The sequence below is a fragment of the Cloeon dipterum genome, chromosome 4 (genome assembly GCF_949628265.1).
Source record: "Cloeon dipterum chromosome 4, ieCloDipt1.1, whole genome shotgun sequence".
Classification (NCBI taxonomy): domain Eukaryota; kingdom Metazoa; phylum Arthropoda; class Insecta; order Ephemeroptera; family Baetidae; genus Cloeon; species Cloeon dipterum.
Genome location: NC_088789.1, coordinates 15,082,275 through 15,101,552, shown reverse-complemented (window position 1 = coordinate 15,101,552; position 19,278 = coordinate 15,082,275). Strand labels below are relative to the sequence as shown.

The window sequence follows — 19,278 nt, the reverse complement described above, 5'->3', positions numbered from 1 at the left end:
AGGGTAATGATATTTTCAATGAAACTAGCCTAGCGTTAGGTAACATTGAGGTCACAATTTATTCCTCACACGAAAATAATAATGCAGGAATATACAATTCATCTTTACGAGTTCAAATTATTTAAATGGCATACATAGAACATATATATATATATAGTCACTAGTCTTCAATTTTTTTGTATTGTGCATGACCAAAAGAGATTTACTAGGAATTAAATAATAAATCGGATTTAATACTGAGAATAACAGCAAAATTCAAGTTCAGTGGTTCGCACGCAAGCAACAGTGGGCATTTTCAGATGTAAATTTCGTAAGGCAAACATTTCTATTTTTATTAAGGTCAAATTTACGTAGCAGACGACTTTTCATTCATTGTATAATATAGAGAGCAAACAAGGGACAAAATACACATCAATTTCAAATGTGTATTTTGTGTTTACCAGGAAACTAAATTTTTGAAGGCAAAATAGATAATTTAAGCTCATTCGAAATAAAATTTCGAATTCTAGTCCTGTACCCACTGTTACAATCTAATAAAAAGGTTCACACAAGCTCCATTGCCGGATTTTTTTGGATTGTTGCTCAACAACATAATAATTATGTATTATAAATGTACACACCCTGATTTTAAAGTCAACAGATAAAATACAGTTTAGAACTGAGGTAAATTTCTGCAGGTCATAATTTGCCTCAAGTGGTTGTTGCATTATAAATAATATATAAATATATTTCTATCATTATAGTTATACAGTGAGTGTGTGACTATAATGAAATAATAAATCAAATGATGGCATCCCATTCAGGCTAACCCAAAATGCATTATTTCTCGTTGACGGAATACGAGTTAATACACGTCTCCCCCTCGCACGTACGAACATTCTGTGTAGTTTGTAATTTCGTAATTAAATACAGCGCAGCAAAAATATGTACACATTTTGCAAAGTAAATTCGTGGGGAAGCGAAGTATAGTATAGTAATCATCTTCTCGCATTATTGTTAGTCTCTGTTTCACCCAACCAAATTGTGCTTTATAGGCAAAGATAGTAACACTGACCATCACATTTGCCAAATGGCGATTTGTGTGAAAGAAATATATAATATGCAACATTATATTTATTTTAATAATAATTTACACAATATTTTTTAGACATTTCATGCTTCAAGGAAGCCATCTGCGCTTAAAATTGTCACCTTCTTTAGCCTTAATTTAGGAAGAGAAAAATAAAACATTTAACAAACAAATTTTCACCAAGAAGGAATCACTGCAAATTTGAGCTCTAGTTAGATACTTGCTTAAGGTTTTCAGTAAAGAGAACGCAGGCATCAAATTATGTGTATAGAGTGTATAAATAAAGTAACTTTATTTAGAGCAAAGATGTTACGAAGTCTCAGAAAATGGAACTGATTTTCCAATCACCGTAACTAAGAGGAGCCTTTACGAGTTCGATGGCGAAATAATTAGATTTAACTAAACTATAAATAATGGTTATTGGTTGAGCTGAATAAATAGCATTGCTTCGAGGAAAATGTCCGGAATTTTCAATATTCAACATGAAGAAAAGGACTTCGTTAGCATATTTTAATAAAATAATGGTTTTCTTGATTGAATCACATAGCAGACCATATAATCAAGGATACACCTCAAGCAAGGTTAGTCCACAGCTTGACAGACGGGTATTGTTTCAAATTTTGTGTCAAATTGAGAACAAAGCGATACAAAAAAAAGTTAAATACAATCATCATATTTGAGCGTCGGATTTTGATTGGAACCAGCTTGCAGTTTGTGTTCATGAAAATATTATGTTTTGAGATTCGGTGACCAAAAACACATTCAGGAAAAATGGTAGTAAATGCTGTTCACATTAGTGAATGCAACAATATAATATTATTTATGAAAAATGCACAATCACATCGGCTTACATCAGTTATTTTAGAGCAGAAATTCTGTATGAATGCTAGAATTTCTGCCAGTACACAAATAAAATTGCTGGCAGACCTCTGATTAGCATTTCTTGGCCAATCTAGAGGCCAATTTGCATTATTCCCACCGTAACCATCCCAACGATCACACTCCCGACAAGTCCCTTGAAAGCGAACCGCGCTCGAAATTTTTATTGCTGCACGCCAAGTGGCCAGCGGTGTTTCCATCTATTTTTCCATTCGCAAAAAGAAATCGTCAATCCATGCTGGCCACCTATCTAAACCCCCGCAAGTTTATTGCAAACAACGCTTCTGCCAATTTTCTAAAAGACTGGCCTGCGGAGAGCATGATCGATGCAGCAGAGTTGGCAGTTATAGAGTTATAATATTTAGTTGAAATTAATGATTTTCATAAAAACCCTTCTCTCCATCCCCTGGGCCCATTTTAAGCCTCAGTTTCTCCTCCTTTTAACCTCAGTCGGGCAAAGTCCTCAAAGATTATGTCATCATCAGGATCGGGCCGAACGCCTTCGCTACTATTTCAAGAGTTATTGCCCATTCGCGATATTTTATTTGTTAAAAATACTCACGCATCAAGCTGGATGAGGTTGTCCACGGCGATATCAGATTTTTGTCCATCAGAAGCGTCAGCAGCATGGGACGGACTTGAACTGAGAACCGGCAGAGGATCCTCCTCCGGTTTTGGATGCATCAGAATAAATGGAAGCTCAGCCACAAGGTCCCTGAAATTGTTCGCCACATAAAATGAGATATAACACCTATTTTACAATCATATTGTTTTAAATTAAAATATGATTATATTCTGATATCCGTATTTTCAGTAAAGAAATATTAAATGAATACATGTGGCCACGAGGATAACGACCAATGTAATGGTGCATATTATTTTTGCAATGCTCTCTCTACTCACCCTCCAAGTGCTCCAAGACAAAGCTTCACTTTAACCTTATACTGAACAATAATTCCAAGGTTTTCTCGTTGAGACGTGTCACTGATGCTGAGAAAAAAGGTTAGGAACATGTTATGAAAAATAATTTAAGTCCAAAAAGGTGCGCCACTGTACATTTGAATATTTGCCACAATTGTATTTAGTTTTACACCGTGGACAAAGGTTAAGTTTTTACAGTAGTGATTGATTATTTCAGCTTAAAATAAAGCGTGAAATTTAGTGGGTGTAAAGCTCAACAGCTTTCACTGTATTGCAAAGTTGATAAAAAGATGAAAGACTATACACAAACATGATTGATTGAATTGCTCACTGCCAAAAGCTTAAATTTTGCCTCTGTAAAGGGCAGTATTACAGCTCAAGGGAGTGTAAAAAAAGATCAAAAAACATAGAAGAATTGAATGCAACAGACGTAGAAGGATGATGATTGGTAGCAGGCAGGGGGTCAAGCGGTTGTTCTGAACAGCCTCAGCAAGCACAAACAACAGACACGGCCCATTGACAAACATGGTAATATGTATAAAGGCAGCAGCGTTTGTCCTCTCTCAACAAAAGGAGAGCAACTTCAAAAAGCGTCATATTATGCGCGTCGGGAGTGTAGAATTTAATGCTCGATTTCAGACGGTTAAGACATTTTTAGCCACTTTGCACACTCAGCTGTCGACGTTAAAATGAAACTACATGGAAATTCGAGCCATCCATAGAATCCATCTACTAGCGACTTACAGAGTGCTCGAGGCCAAGTTTGTGTCCTCGTGCTTCAGCTGGCCGTCAAGAGCCAATCCCCACTTGTCTTTATTGTTGGCCAGCAAGGGCGTGAGGGTGAAAACCTTGCTCAGGGTAAACCCAGGCCCCACCGGACACCCCTCCCTGCAACCGACCACCATACTTATTAGTCCCAGCTCGCAACTCACATTGTCGACGATGCGAGGTTTGTGTCCTCGTGTTTCAGCTGGCCGTCTAACGCCAACCCTCGCTTGTCCTTGTTCTTTTCCAGCAGCGGCGTTAGGTAAAATACCTTCGACAGCGTGAAACCTGGACTAACCGGACACCCTTCTCTGCAATAGCAAACTGCGGCGTCAACTAAGCTTCGATTTATGGGCTCCCGTACTGGACGATGATGGAGCCCACGGAGGGTTAAAACGTCAAAAAACCATGCCCATGATCGTTTTGACCTCCAAAATAAGCAATATATTTTAATAAGTATTGAAAAACCTGCCAATTACGACAGGGATGAAAAATTATAAATTTATACAACAAATGAGAGCAGAAGTTACAACTCAAACTATTCACGCGTACCAAGATTACTTGAAGTTGGAGAAGTGCAGATTAATAAAAAATTAAGTCAAGTTTAATAAACTAATATACGTTAGAATGCGTTAACTTACTCGCTCTCGGTTTCAGCCACTGTACACTTGTATTGTGCCGTTGAAAACAAACAAATGTCTGCAAACTGGCGCACTGCAAAACAAATACAATATACAAAGTGATCGATGACACTCTTGGGGACTAATTACCCGAAACTTTAATTCTCTTCACTGATCTGTTACTGTTGTTCGCAATATGCACATTCACTGCGATGTCTTCCCCGTGATGATACAACTGTTGCAAATATATATAGCGCAAAGTAAAAATTATTTACACAATCTCAATTCAAGACTTCACCTCTTTGTCAAGAGACGCTTCTAGGTGCAACTTGTTGGGACTCATCATAAAATCCTTACTGACTTCCACTGAGGGTTGTTCCCCTTGTTTGCTCGGTGCGTACATTATTTTTCTTATCGCCAAACGAACTGAATTCCTGAGTGCAGAGTATAAAAATCATGAAAAACAAATTTGGTGATTCCGCCAGCGGTATTATTACCTTTTATGTGGCTTGTCATCCTGGGTCTCGCCAACAAAAGCTTTGAGCTCGTAATCAACGCCGCATGGTTTCCCAGTGTCCCCTGGCGCAGGCTGGAGAGTGACTGAGGCAGGACAGTGTGGAGGCAGTTCAAAGTAGAAAGGGTAAGCATTGGGTCCCAGCTTCTTTATCAACCTCTCCTGCAAACCCACCAAGTGGAGAGTCAAAACTTCACCTTCAAGTCGGCAGGAATTTCAAACCTGAAGGCGTGTGAGTGGATGTTTGCTTGTCGCCTCTAGCACAGGAAAAATCTGCTCAGAAGCCAAGTAGAGGTCCTTGCGGAAGGTTAGGCCAAGCACATCCAAATCCTCGCGACCATATCTGAATGCGGCCAGCACGTGGCCGAAGACTTTGCGGTCTTTCACATAATCAGGGTCTATAAGTACCACTCCATCTGCAATTTTTCTTATTTCGATTTTGATCGATAAAACTCATTGATTGGGTCTGACCTATTGGATCCACATGTGTGATGTGGTCCACAAAATCTCTTTTCCCAAGATATACAGTAATCTGAAACGCGAGAGGAAAGTATTTTAATGAAGTGTCATGTAACAAGATCATTATTTTTCGAACGTTGAGAAATTTTTTTTATCTCTAGTTCTATTTCAAAAGCTTAACTTCTAGCTTGTTAGTTGTTATTCAACCGATTGAGTTACCAATAAGTAAGCTATCTTTTTAGTTCATTGAAAGAAGAAAATAATTGTTAACTAAATTTGAAGTGGATCCATAAAGGGCGACAGTTGAAAATTGTTTGAATTATTGGATGCAATAAGCAGTTGATTGATGAACAATTTGTTCTGGAATTTGCAGTAATAAAAAAGGACCTTTCTACAGTGTAAATTAAAAAATTTCCCCAAAATTTACAGCGCTTGACCACATTTTCTTGGCAGATTTCCATTTCTTTCGTCGAGATTTGTGTCTTTTAGGGAAACTTCTTGTTGTGACATAAAATAAGATATTATAAAGTTAGGAGACAGTCCTCACCATTTGAAAAGCATGCTAACTTTTCAGCCACTTTTTAAAAAAATTTATAGTTCTACTTTGGTCAATTTTGGCTTCAACTGAGTTCATGCTTTGGTAACAAGGATTTTCCACGACTTTGCAGTATCAATCCTGTGTTTAAATTGTTGTTTCGTATATTTTTTTCATTTTATCTAGTACTCAGTTTTCCTTGAATATATTTAAAGGAAACGCACTTCCTTTAGCCATTCCGAACCGCAAGTGTATATTATCTGACGTGTCCAAAGTTATCAACTTGTAACGTGTTTTCGGCATCAACGGGAGTTTAAAAAATCCACAAATAGTTTCAAAGTTAAAGAGGAAAAATTTCATAGCTAGCGGCGTGCATCTAAATAAACAAGTGGGGGCGGCCCTAACGTCAGTCGAAGCCCCCAGCTCAGAATTTGACTGACGAGCGGATGTCAATGGACAAGTAGTGCTGATCTTTGCCATGTTTGGTATCACCGCTCTATTTGTTTATTGGTTAGCAGTGGGAATAAGCGACGGTACTCGTGACTGCGCCACTATTACTCCCACTTGTTAGCAATGACAGGATTTTGCAAAAACCTTGCAACAGATTTTTTACCTTGCTGTTGGGCGAGCTCTTCTTGAACACCCTGCAAACATGGGACAAAGTCTGAGATTATTTAACAAAACAACAAGTAATAAATTAATAATGTAATCAGAGAGGTGTGTTGTGTTAAGGGCTCGGCGTTGAGCACTTGGTAGGTAATGAATACATTCATGTCTACGTGCGTATATAGACTTTGTGCTAATGAATAGACGACGTAAATAGAATCGGCGTCTTGTTTACCTTGTCGCCTGTCTTTTACAACTGGATTCATCCATGTCTGGAGAGTCTGAAGTCGGGGCCAGTGTTGGTCTCTCTTTAGCCGAAACGACGTGTCACACACAGAGTTCAATCTGATAACCAGAACAATAGTAAATTGTATTGATTGAATAGGTAGTGCTACCAAAATGACTGGACGGGCGAAATTTGATCAAATGAAAACAAACTCTTCATTACTCTGAATTAAGTTGAGAATTTTAACCAGTTAGGGTAGAATGGCAATAATATAATATTTCGACGTGAAAAATGATTTACTTTTTCCTTCTGTTTCTCTCCAACTATATTTTTGAATTATAAACATTTTTTCCTGAGAGGTTGACTCTAAAAATAAATTTCCCAAATAATAGTCCAACCCTTAACATAAATATCAACTTTCAACAGATGATATAACTTTGTACAGAAGAAAAATAAGTATGTGTATATAAATCTATCTTTGTCGGAGCTCTTTTCTACAAATCATTCTATTTTCTGGGTCAACATTGCCGGAAAAAGTAAATGGCTTACAGCAATCGCATTCGGAATCTCGGGCAAACATTGATTACACATAATAATCTGTCATTAAGCGGCTTTGTGTACATAATACTAAACGAAAGGGTGTATCTCGGCGTCCGTATTCGATTTCAAGCCTCGTTTATTTCTAAGGGCATACGTCAGCAGCGCCGCTTAAGAGCCAATCCTGGCTGGGCCGACCTTCCGTCCTTTGTGGTTCTCTGGGGACGGCCATCGAGGGGCCCAAGAGGCCCACGGTGGGCGCGGTTTGTCGATATATTTTGTATGTACGTGAGGATTGCATTAGAGGGACTGGTTGCGGGACCTGCCGAGGCTCGTGGGCGGATCGTCGGTAAAATTACCTGGACGGGCGCGAGAACCGCACGCAGACCTACTCGGACATGTCTGCACACGGCTGCTTGGACATGAACGCTGGCACCGACGAGCAACTGGCGATGACGACGAAAACACTCGCTGCCCGACCGACCACAACAAAGACGGAACAAGGAAATAATCCAAAGCTGACTGAGAGGGTATGGCACCACGCCATCTTTCACGACGGACGCGCCAAGTTTGAGAGAATGGGAGAGGCGGGAAAACTCCCACGCAGTGCCGTCCTGTCATGATGATTATTTTAGCTATTTGTCATGCACTGTATGGATTATTCAGACGTTTCCTTCTTTCCCACTGAGCACTAACAAGTTGATTTTGGCAGTTATTGATAAATTTTCTTTAGCAACACACAATGTGAGAGGAAGTCTTTTCATTTTCATTTTTTAACCAACATTGTGAGAGAGTATATAATAAATGATATTATGATTTTAATAGTCGTTTCCATAATCCCAGGTGAAATTCAACGGTGAAAGAAATAACTCAAAGATAAGAAATTGTAGTGACACGTTATCTTTTATTCAAAACAATAGTAAAGCTTAAAAGCAGCACGAACAATTCACATTTCATATAAAAACTCGTGTCTTAGCCATCTTCCCACAATGTTATCTTAATTCAGTTTCCTTGCCAGTTTTTTTCATGTTCGTCTAAATTATGTTGCATTTAAAAATTTTACTGTGCAGCGGCAAGAAAGTATAAAAACACTAAAGCTACACTGCGACAAGGATTTTAGTAGCACCCTTCAAAAGTATTACAAAATTTTGAATTAATATATAAGCCAGATAAGCAAAATATGAAATGAACGTACGGAATAAAAATAGGCAATGATCTTACTTTACTCGGACAGCAATATATAATGCTCGTCTTCAACCTAAAATGCATCATCCATTTCACCTTTAGCTTCTGTGCAATCAACCGTTTTAAAATTTTCACTGGGGTCATATCAGATAGCAGGTGTCATTTTAATTTTAATTTTTTGTTAATGTTGAAGTAAATGCATCTCTGCTTTAAAAAAGCGAAATTAGCGTGATAATTTTTATGAATACATTTTATCCTAATAAATGACTTTTTCAAACAAAAGTATCAATGAAATTCACGAAATTTACAATGTGTGCTAATTAGCATTCACACCACTTGCCTATCCTCTTTTGACTTTTTCACATCCAGATACTCACGTCGGCAACACACAGCTCGGAAAACCAAGCTGACGTTTAACGAAAGTGGAGCAGTCCCATTTGACCAATCAGCATCCACCTTTTTAATTGAACTGCCTTTCTTTACTTTTGTTATGAGAAATGCACACACAGCGCGCGGTACGAAAAATTAATTATTTATCCATTTCGCATTACACACAAAGGTTTTTATTTCGAATGAGCTCAATATATCTAAATGCAGGTGCTTGCACTGTTGCGTCAAGCATCCCGTTGCAATTATCATTTTTTTATGTGGCATTAAAGGCAAACAACGTCAGGTGTGAGAACAATCAAGGGCAGAACCAAAAGAGTGGACTTCTCTGAAAACAATCACAGCGTATTGACACGTGGGAAGAGCGAAATGAAGCAAAATCATAAGCTTATATGTGTATAATTATTCCCTTTGTCGGTGCGTAACCAGATGCAACTTGCATAAGATGTTGAAAAACTATGGCTGCCAGTAGGGTGCTTTTGATTCCAAGTGTTTGAATAATGAGTCAAGCCGCGAGGGGCCTGGCTTCATTCAAAAGACACTTTTGATTGCATTCTGGCAACCCCTAAAAACCAGGTGTGTGGTGTGTGAAATTCTGAAAAAATTACAGGCCCTCTCTCGAGTTGGCACGGGTTGGGTAGGGATTGAAATTCGTGTCTTTTGCAATTGCTTTTCCTACCAAACTGCTCTTAAAACTGACAATGCGCGCCATACTGTCTCCTTCGACGATAATCCAATCTTAATTTAAATTGTCCGCACCAAACGGCGGCGAACTCGTTGTACACAAGAGAGAGCAATTTTTTCCTCCTCAATTCGACAAGAGGAATCTACAGTTTTGTAGGAAGCACAGCAATATACAAAGAGTTTGCTACTTTTATAAACATGATAGTGATGCGGGCGCTACTTGCAAGCAGTTGTGGTCATCACAGTAGTTGGTGAGAGAGGGCAAAGCGGTGGCGAGAGGGCGGCGCACTGTCCACCTAGCAAATGCACCGGCCTTCCTCGTCCACGCTCTCCGAATGCTGCGGTTGCTGTGTCTGCAAATCAACGGCTGAAAGTCGGCAGTTAAGGACAATGGGGGTGCACAGCACAAATGTAATTCCATGAATACGAGGGAAAGTGAACTTGAAATCAAGAAAATGTGTCAAGTAAAATCAATGAAAATTTATTGCGTGCTACATGATAACCCGATATTGACTTGTCTGGGACCAGGCTTAACAGGCGCCCAGTCGACTTACTTTAGCGGCCTGATAAACCTGTACCATAGAAAACGTTATCCCTTAAGGTGGGATAAATTGCAGTGTTTAATTGGGAAACATTTTTAGATGATAAAATTGATTTTTTGTGATTTTGAAGAGAAATGCAAATTTTGAGACTGATCGCCAAGCACCAATTTTTTATACAAAATTTTAAATTAACTCCAATCCCGCACAAGATATCAATGATAATGCTTACTGCCAGTTTATTTGTGGAAGGATGGAGAAAAGAAAAATAATAATGATGAGGTGCTGGAGCTGCCAAAATATTTAATGCATTATCATCAAAATCGCGTCAGTGAAAAGGCCTAGCACAATATGGAATCAATTGAGCTTCAAGCTTTGCAAAAATATTTAAATACGCATCCATCAACATTAGTTTTTTTATCTAGTCTAGGTGATCAACGTCATAAATTATTTGAAAATCTATGAAACATAATATATTTCGCGTGAGTTGATTTCATTCAGTTAAATTTCTCGCAATGTATGAGCCTTAACGTCAGGAGTCCAATTATGTACAGTTCTATAGAGCAAGCTTGCTTGTGACCACAAGTTCACGCGCACAACCCGGAACTAGAAGATAGATTTCTTACAAATGAAGGCGATAATACTAATTAAGTGACGGTTCACAAAAAACAAGTGTCAGATTTGCCGCGTTGTCGCGTGAAATAAGTTAAAAGAAGATTGATTATGGTAGCCATCAAGAAAATAGATCAAATTAGCTAAATATCTAAATATATCATTAGACTTTGAAAGTGTTGCAAGTTAAAAATCTTTAGTTAATGACAAAAAAGTAAAAGCCAGACGAAGAAACAAGTCTTGTTTCTGGGGAATGTGACAGGGCAAGACACTTGATAGAAACCATCTCATCTCACTCGAACCAGCCAGTCAGCACGAACAACTGCCATCAGGGTTGCGTGACTCGTTCGGGGTATCTTTGAGCACCACTTCTTGCACTGAGCAAAATAAAGTCAAGGGAAAATAAACGAAACAAATCATAATACAACAGAAATCATAGAAAATCAATAGAAAACTGCATCCAGGGTAATGAAATTGAAAATTTGTATCGTAGAGGAAAAGGATACTGTCCTCAGGAGGCTTATTCTCTGTAGAATCCATGCCTGGCAGAGCTGCAGCTACTCTTCGGAACAGCTGAAAATGAAGATTCTTGTAAAACGACTTAATTTAAGACCAGAGTATGAAATATGCAGATTGCGACATGTCAATGTACAATGGTGGCAAAAATAACAATGAAAATATAATGGTCACTTTTGATTGAAAATTTTGATAAGGAAAATAATTTATCTGGTGTTGGGGACAATCTAGGAAATTTAAAATTTTACAGAGATAGAAATTAAAAAGGAGTTCTAACCTGCTTGACATTGTAGCCAGCCTTAGCACTGGTCTCTATGAACATGACATTGAGTTCCTTAGCCTTGCGCTCGCCTTCTTCAGTCGAGACCTGTCTCTTGTCGGAGAGATCCGTCTTGTTGCCCACAAGCATTATAATGACGTCGCTGCCCCGTTCGGTGCGCACATCGTCGATCCACTTGGAGGTCTGGTGAAATGAGTTTGCGTCTGCGAAAATTAAGATCACGTCACGAAGCTCATTGGGTGTAAAAAAGGGGCGCTCACTTGTGATGTCGTAAACAACCACAGCCACCGTTGAATCACGAATGTATGAGGGGATCAAACTGCGAAACCGCTCCTGACCAGCTGTGTCCCACAGCTGAAGTCTCACCTAAAAATGGCAATATTAAATCATTTACATATTGATTCGTGATATTAGTTTAATTAAAAACAATTTAATATAATATCTCAGGGTGTTATTGAATTGGCGCAAATATTACAAAAAACAAAACAACAAATAAGTTATTTTAGTACTTATGTTTTTTCAAAGTGTTTATCAATATTAAATCTGGAATGAAATATGCCAGATCTCAATGGTTAAGTTTGCAGGAAAAACAATCCTGTTTATTTGAAAGAAACGCAAAAATACCCTTACCGTCCTATCTTCCAAATACATGGTTTTGGATAGAAAGTCGATGCCTATGGTTGCCTGAAATCACAAGCAAAATTAGTCAATAAGTTGGGTTCTGAAAAAGGTTAGCCACTTACCTGGTAAGTGTTGTCAAAGCTGTCATACATAAATCTGGTTATCAGGGATGTTTTCCCAACTGAAACAAAGAGTGAGTTTCAGGCAGAAATTCACAAATATTGAGCTTGCAGGTTTTAGAGAATTCTGGAGGGCTACGCCCTTGGGTGTTTACATTAATAACAACTACACAAAGTTTACGCCATAGAGATAAAAAGTTTCACATTTAAGTGTGGGGTAAATGGCACGATAAAAACGAAAAGTTGCTTGATCAAAAATAGAGGTAATCTGGGTACCCAAAATATGAAAGTAATATTTAGTATGAACTGAATGTACAATATTTTCCAAGAAATATGCTGTGAGAAATTGAACGATTATGGCTCTAGTTGTAAATAATTATATACATAAACTTAATTTTAGATTCTTGGAGAAAATTAATTAAATTATTAAGTATTTTGCTACTGAAATATAATTGCATTAGATCAGCACAATCTGCAGAATTGATATTTCTAATTTAGATTGCGATTTCTTTCTAACTTAGTTATTAAAAATTCAAAGCAGAATTGATTTCTCCTTGCAAAACGCCGACTGCCAAGACTTGGCTGTTAGGTCAGGTTAGTGAAATTCCCATTTTTTATTCAACTCATGCACACGTCAGAGATCGATACGTTAAACGGGGACAGATCTTCGTCAGGCAAACAATAAGCCACCGTCATATTCATCGCGTTTGTCTGTCCACCGATCCCCAAAATAAATTGTGCTTGAAACTCGAGTTGATTTTTTTATCTCATGCTCAGTCAGCTTTTTCCGCTTGGCTGATTAAAATATATTCCACGGCACCATTAGCGAGAGTTCGAATTCGCGTAGCTGATAAGGTGTGTGCGAGAAAAAGTGAACGTAAGTTGCAAGTCTAGAAAGAAACAGGAACTGTACGATACTCGAAGAAAGAAAGGTGAAATTTGCAACTGGGCGACTGACTGTCTAAAGAAAGGGTTCACACGGTGTGGGTGGGCGCGACCCCGCCTCCCATCCGCAACTAGACGGGGGCCGATTTTCGGTCAGCTCGTGCGAGCCGAAATGGGATCGAGGGTGACCGGTCGAATTTCGGGGATCGACTTACCACTCTGTTCTCCTAGAAAAACGAGTTTGAACTTGCGGAGCGGGTTGCCGAAATCACCGGACGAGGACATGATGCGAGCTAGTGAGGTGGCGAGCTGGCTGGCCTGACTGCTTCAGGGGGGGACCCTGCGATTGAGCACCGTCTGAGCGGGATTGTCCACGGAGGGTGTGCGTCAGTCGGCAGTCTAGCTATTCGCCACGACTGCCGAAGAGTAAGATATTAACACGATTATTCCGACTGTCAATCGACGTCACACTGCTTCGTGACTAGTGAGTCAGAGTAGTGCCGAACTTCGTGTACTCCCGTAAGAGTAAACCAATTGAAAGTCCGGGTGGGCGGAGTCTCGGGGGCGATGGACTCACTGAACAGCACGAATGCAACGTGTCAATTGCTGCAAGATGTGCACTCAGGAATTTCCTTTGATTTTAGACGTTATTCCTGGAATTACATTGTTTGTTATTGCCCTGGGCAAACTACAAGCTTAACATACAAATATTAGATAATGATAGAAAAATATTTAAAACGCCCGGGCACTTTTAAGATGAAAAGAGTGGGCGTGAAAATGCGTAGGACTACCATCTACACTGAAACTCTAAGAAATTTTATTTAAATTTAAATAGTCTTATATTTTATTTTTTTCCTTGGCCTATTTTAATTTTAATTGTGCCAATAGTATTTTTATTGTGAATAGTTTAATAACCATTCAGCAAAACATCAAAAATTTATGTTTAAAATCGAAGGACATTGCCAAGATTTAAACCTTGCCTCCGCTGCTTCATGGGCGCGTGCGCGTCGGAATCTATTAGCACATTCACGCTATTTCCGTGCAGATAGTCAATTCCCAAAGCTAATGCATCTGCTTGACTCGTTGCTCGATCGGCTCCCTGGAACGTCCGCTGCCCTCACGCGAAACGTAATGTCTTTGCGTTCGACAAGTTCCTAAAAAATCTTCTTGCTCTTTGCTCACTGATCGGACAGGACACTTCGCTGCTGTTGGCTTATGGTGGGCTATCGGTTGCAGTGCGCACAAAAATTAACGAAGACAAACGGACAAGGTGACAGCGCCGAGTTTCGACAGATAACTTGACTCAATCCAAACGAGGCTAACCATCATTGTCGAATCGAAATTATAGCAGAGAAAATTCGTCATCCGTAATTAGAGGGGAATGGTCAATGTCTCATCGCAGTAGGAGCGTTGTCCTGTCAGACGAGGACTGTTCAAAGAAGCGCAGGAAATCAGCTAAGGGTCTCGAAAATCGCTTTCGGGCCCCTGATGATGTTATGGCCGACATGGAGAAGAAGGGAAATTTTTCGTCCTTGATGCGGCCAAGCAACCTCATCAGCTCCAAGCCAGGCGCAGCCAAAAAACTTGTGATACTCAACTTCAAAGGTTTGTGTGTGAACATCAATTTTATGCACATGACTTGGCTTGCTGAAAATAATAATATTACATTTTAAATGGTTAGAGTAAACACGTTCTGATGATTCGCACAGGCGCAAGTTGGCTAATGCTTACGCGTTTTATGGGTTAAATTTAACTCAGCAAATATGTACATGTATTAAATCTTAGCTATGACACTACTTTAATTAAAATTTGAGCTTTTAAAATAATTATCATTTGTGTCAATTTTATTCTAAGTAAAGAATGAAAATAAACTAATTTTATTTTCCACAGAAACCCCTAAATTGCCTCTTGATTACCAAGAGGTAACATGGGCCAAACTAGAAGAGGCAGTGATTGCAATTCAGACGTCAAAATCTATCAAGTATAGTCAAGAAGAGCTGTTCCAAGGCGTAGAAAACATGTGCAACCACAAAATGGCACAGTTCCTCTACACCAAGCTGAGGGGTAAAGAAAACTCAAAATCCTCTCTTATTGTCTCACCCTCAAAATGTTTCTAGAGCTAACACAGAAGCACGTGGAGGCCAACATCAAACCATTTTTAGCCGAATCAATCGACCGGTTGATCTTCTTGAAGCGTATGAACGAATGCTGGCTGGCACACTGTCGTCAGATGATTCAAATTCGAAGTATCTTCCTCTACTTAGACAGGACATATGTACTCCAGACCCCCACACTTGCCTCAATATGGTTAGACTTCATCTCATGAAAAATTCTTAGAGCTAAACGCTTGTTCTTTGAAGGGACATGGGGTTGGAGATGTTCCGCTTCTACATCATCACTAATCCGATGGTGCAAACCCGCACAGTGGAGGGACTGTTGATGCTCATTGAGAAAGAGCGCCAGGGAGACACAGTCGACAGGACATTATTGAAATCGTTACTCAGAATGCTCTCTGACCTTCAAATTTACCAAGAGGCATTTGAGGCCAAGTAAGGGATATTTTATCAAAAAATGTTCTGTAATATTTTATTGTGTCTTCTAGATTCTTGACAGCTACCGAGAGATTATACGCTAGTGAAGGACAACAACTGATGCAAGACTTGGACGTGCCAGAATATTTGGCCCATGTAAATAAGAGGCTTAATGAAGAAAACGAAAGACTGCTGCATTACTTGGATCAGTGTACAAAGTATGTAAATATTATAACAGATTTGATTGTTGGTTTAACCATGGAGAGTAAATAATAAAGCTGTGAAAGAACAAACTCTAAACTAGCAATCATTCTTTCAGGTGGGCGTTGATACACACTGTAGAGAAGCAGCTGTTGACCGAGCATCTGACATCAATTTTGCAAAAGGGATTAGATATTTTGCTTGAAGAAAACCGTATCAAGGACCTCACGCTGTTGTACAATTTGTTTTCCCGCGTCAAAAATGGACCCACAGAGCTGTGCAACAATTTCAATAGCTTCATCAAGGTTGTCGAGTTATGAAATGAGATCATGATCATTTGGCTAATGTTTGTGTTCTGTTGACAGAAAAAGGGCAGGACGATTGTTATTGATCCTGAAAAGGATAAAACCATGGTCCAAGAGCTGCTTGACTTCAAGGACAAGATGGACAACATTGTTAGTACTTGTTACCAGAAGAAGGAAAGGTTCCATTTCAGTCTGAAAGAGGCGTTTGAGTATTTCATAAACCAGAGAGTCAACAAGCCTGCTGAACTCATTGGTGAGAATTTTCCTCTAGAATTCAAGCGTTTATTTACTTGAGATTTGCAGCGAAATTCGTTGACTCCAAATTGAGGGCTGGTAACAAAGAAGCAACAGAGGAAGAGCTCGAGAGACTTCTGGACAAAATCATGGTTCTCTTTAGATTTATTCATGGCAAGGATGTGTTTGAAGCCTTCTACAAAAAGGTATAGTAATTCAATACTAATTCTGCCTCCAAAACTAACTAATGTTTCAACACAGGACCTGGCAAAGAGACTGCTTGTTGGCAAATCAGCCAGCGTGGATGCCGAGAAAAGCATGCTGTCTAAGTTAAAACAAGAGTGTGGTGGTGGATTTACTTCAAAACTAGAGGGCATGTTCAAGGATATGGAGTTGAGCAAAGACGTCAACATTGCATTCAAACAGGTATGTTCCAAATTCTATGAGTTATTCTGAGTTTCGAACGTACTGAAACGTGTAAATGAAAATTGCAGATTGTTGCTATTCAATATTTTTGAAAATCTATTACGTTCAGTTTTCAACGCATTTACCTCCAATCGACCATAGGGATTTATTAAAGAATTAAAATTGGGACGCAGTGATGCGAAAATACTCACAAATTACATTAAATTCAGTGCTCGTTTTGTCGCTTAGTGTCAATTTATATCTGAATGGCTTAACTTGAGTTGGATAAAGATAACATTTGGGCAGAAAAATTACGGAGGACCGGAAAGCTTCCATTAAAGACGACTGACACTTGGAAACCATGAAAATGCTTGCTGCCATTGCATTAGGTGAAAGCAAAATTTTGCCTAGGTAGCACTGCAAATTATGTTAGAAATAATTTTGACCTTAAGTTTGTGCGCTCTTCAAATTGTGGACACCATCTACAATTTTTAAATCTTATTTTATTTCACAAAATGAAGGTAATGAGGTTTACACCATTGTAAAGATCTAGTTGAGAGGAACCAAAATCTGCTTCTAAAAACTGGAAAATTTTGTATTACATTCTATAGTCTGAAATTTTACTTTTAAGACTTGTTTTTGGATGATTTGCTTATTATTTTTATTTCAAATTAACATGCTTTTTGCTAAGACAAACCAAATGTCCAGATAGCTGCTCTTCAAGCAAACAAAACACTGCAATTTAATAAATAAGTTGGTATATTTAGAAGCACAAATTTTGTAAAAATTGATCATCAAGTGACGCTTTTTAAAGATTTTATGTGTTAATTACCCAAACAAATTTTATGAAAATTTGACATCATTATACCTGCAAACGAATTCAAATCAAAGTGATTAATTTCACTGCTAATTGGGTTACACTCATACATTATCACCATAGCTTTCATTGACTCTTGAATTATTTGTAAGTCTTCTCCTTCCTCTTTGTGATTTTCTTTATCGCCAGCATATGGGCAATCTTCGGGAGCCGCCATTGGCGAATATTGATCTCACTGTGAACATCCTGACAATGGGTTACTGGCCGTCCTATCCACTCCTGGAGGTGACCTTGCCCATTGAGATGGTGCAGTACCAAGAGGTCTTCAACAAATTCTATTTGGGCAAGCACAGCGGCCGCAAGCTGCAGTGGCAGCCCACGCTCGGCCATTGCGTCCTCAAAGCAGACTTTGCCCAGGTTTGAATTGCATTTTTCTCTTTAGAGCGCAATCAATTAAACCGAACGAATGAAACGCGCTTCTTAGGGCAAGAAGGAGCTGCAGGTGTCCCTCTTCCAAGCCTTGGTGCTGCTAAGGTTTAATCGAGCAGACAACATCACTTTGGAAGACATCAAGGCAGCTACGTTGATCGAGGTTAGATTGTTTTGAGATTGTCAAAGTGTCGGTATTTCAACAAAAATATTCAAACAGGATGGTGAATTGCGGCGCACCTTGCAGTCCCTGGCATGCGGAAAAGCGAGAGTATTGCAAAAGGTCCCTAAAGGCCGTGAAGTTGAGAACAAAGACCAATTCTCCTTCAACAATGAGTTCACCAACAAACTTTTCCGCATCAAAATCAACCAAATTCAGCTTAAGGAAACTGTAATGCTTTATACTTTTGTCACGGAACTTGAATTAAAATGATGCTGCTTGCAGACGGAGGAGCAGAAGGCGACTGAAGAGAGGGTATTCCAAGACAGACAGTATCAAATTGATGCCGCGATTGTGCGCATCATGAAGATGCGTAAAACACTCAGCCACAACCTTCTCATTAGTGAATTATACAATCAGCTCAAATTCCCGGTCAAGGTAATTGAGGTTATTATCTATTTTTCTGATCGCATGGGGATCGGATCTAAAAACATGATGATTTTTATCTGATCACAAATATACATACCATACCTCTGTAATTACGCAGCTTTTAATATTTTACTAACTAATCATTCTGTGTTTTTAATATACTTAGAATTGAATTGAATTTTTGACTCAAATTTTAATGGAATTGCATAAAAAACTAATAATGACAGTTTTTTATTTACTAATATGTGAATTGCGTTTCTTTACATTTTAGCCTGCTGATTTGAAGAAGCGCATCGAATCTCTGATTGACCGAGACTACATGGAAAGGGACAAAGACATAGCTAACCAATACAACTATGTGGCCTAGTGAGAAAGTGCACCTGTCTCCGCGTGACCTGACATCAGTCTAGGGCCTAGAAGTCATCCCCTTGGCTTCAGGTGTTGTTCTAGCAGCCTTGCAGAATTGTGTTTATGTGATGTAAAAAACTTTGAACAAGGAGAAAATTGTGCTTGCCAGGAAAATAGTTTTGTAAGTAGTTGCGCATTGATAATTTCAATTATTTACGATTAAAATACACATACTACTTTGTTGTATTTCTGGCAACAAAACACCAGGTACTTTTATTTTGTCCGGGTTATTTCCTCTGGAATGTGTGACGTTGATTATATATTGGAGGAAGATGTAATGTATGGAATTTTGTGATTACATACTCAGGTCTGTCCTCTCTTTAAATTTGTCTTGGCACTCAATAAACCTTTGATAATGCGAAATACATTGCATCAATTCCACTAAATTCCTGGAAACGTT

The 19,278-nt window shown here is 38.9% G+C and overlaps 3 protein-coding genes across 7 annotated transcripts; 1 reads left to right on the top strand and 2 right to left on the bottom strand.

Moving 5' to 3' along the window:
• Positions 1-35: 35 nt before the first annotated feature.
• On the bottom strand, positions 36-7,655 carry krz (kurtz). 4 transcript variants are annotated; one of them, XM_065487959.1, is made up of 13 exons: positions 7,491-7,655; positions 6,604-6,713; positions 6,376-6,406; positions 5,240-5,300; positions 4,991-5,184; positions 4,752-4,930; positions 4,553-4,688; positions 4,405-4,489; positions 4,276-4,348; positions 3,802-3,945; positions 2,852-2,938; positions 2,511-2,663; positions 36-2,453 (listed from the first exon to the last, which is right to left on the bottom strand). In XM_065487959.1, exons 2-13 carry the CDS (start codon positions 6,636-6,638, stop codon positions 2,366-2,368), a joined length of 1,266 nt encoding a protein of 421 aa, XP_065344031.1. In that variant the 5' UTR covers positions 6,639-6,713; positions 7,491-7,655; the 3' UTR covers positions 36-2,365. The 4 variants fall into 4 exon arrangements, with proteins under 4 accessions (XP_065344031.1, XP_065344032.1, XP_065344028.1 ...); XM_065487960.1 differs by lacking the exon at positions 3,802-3,945 and adding an exon at positions 3,614-3,757; XM_065487956.1 differs by having other exon boundaries at positions 36-2,456; positions 7,491-7,654.
• A 360-nt stretch (positions 7,656-8,015) lies between these two features.
• Positions 8,016-13,496, bottom strand: Rab6 (RAS oncogene family member Rab6). Of its 2 annotated transcripts, none has more exons than XM_065487973.1 (7): positions 13,175-13,496; positions 12,078-12,136; positions 11,965-12,018; positions 11,595-11,700; positions 11,332-11,537; positions 11,045-11,111; positions 8,016-9,754 (listed from the first exon to the last, which is right to left on the bottom strand). In XM_065487973.1, the coding sequence occupies exons 1-7, from the start codon at positions 13,242-13,244 to the stop codon at positions 9,684-9,686; spliced, it is 633 nt and encodes a 210-aa protein (XP_065344045.1). In that variant the 5' UTR covers positions 13,245-13,496; the 3' UTR covers positions 8,016-9,683. The 2 variants fall into 2 exon arrangements, with proteins under 2 accessions (XP_065344045.1, XP_065344046.1); XM_065487974.1 differs by lacking the exon at positions 8,016-9,754 and adding an exon at positions 9,848-10,915 and having other exon boundaries at positions 13,175-13,494.
• A 432-nt stretch (positions 13,497-13,928) lies between these two features.
• On the top strand, positions 13,929-19,241 carry LOC135942046 (cullin-4A-like). The gene is made up of 16 exons (XM_065487940.1): positions 13,929-14,087; positions 14,153-14,229; positions 14,308-14,564; positions 14,850-15,023; positions 15,077-15,266; positions 15,320-15,508; positions 15,562-15,708; positions 15,810-15,996; positions 16,057-16,249; positions 16,300-16,436; positions 16,492-16,656; positions 17,642-17,869; positions 17,937-18,044; positions 18,102-18,272; positions 18,327-18,479; positions 18,742-19,241. Exons 1-16 carry the CDS (start codon positions 14,025-14,027, stop codon positions 18,835-18,837), a joined length of 2,535 nt encoding a protein of 844 aa, XP_065344012.1. The 5' UTR covers positions 13,929-14,024; the 3' UTR covers positions 18,838-19,241.
• The last annotated feature ends 37 nt before the right edge of the window (positions 19,242-19,278 follow it).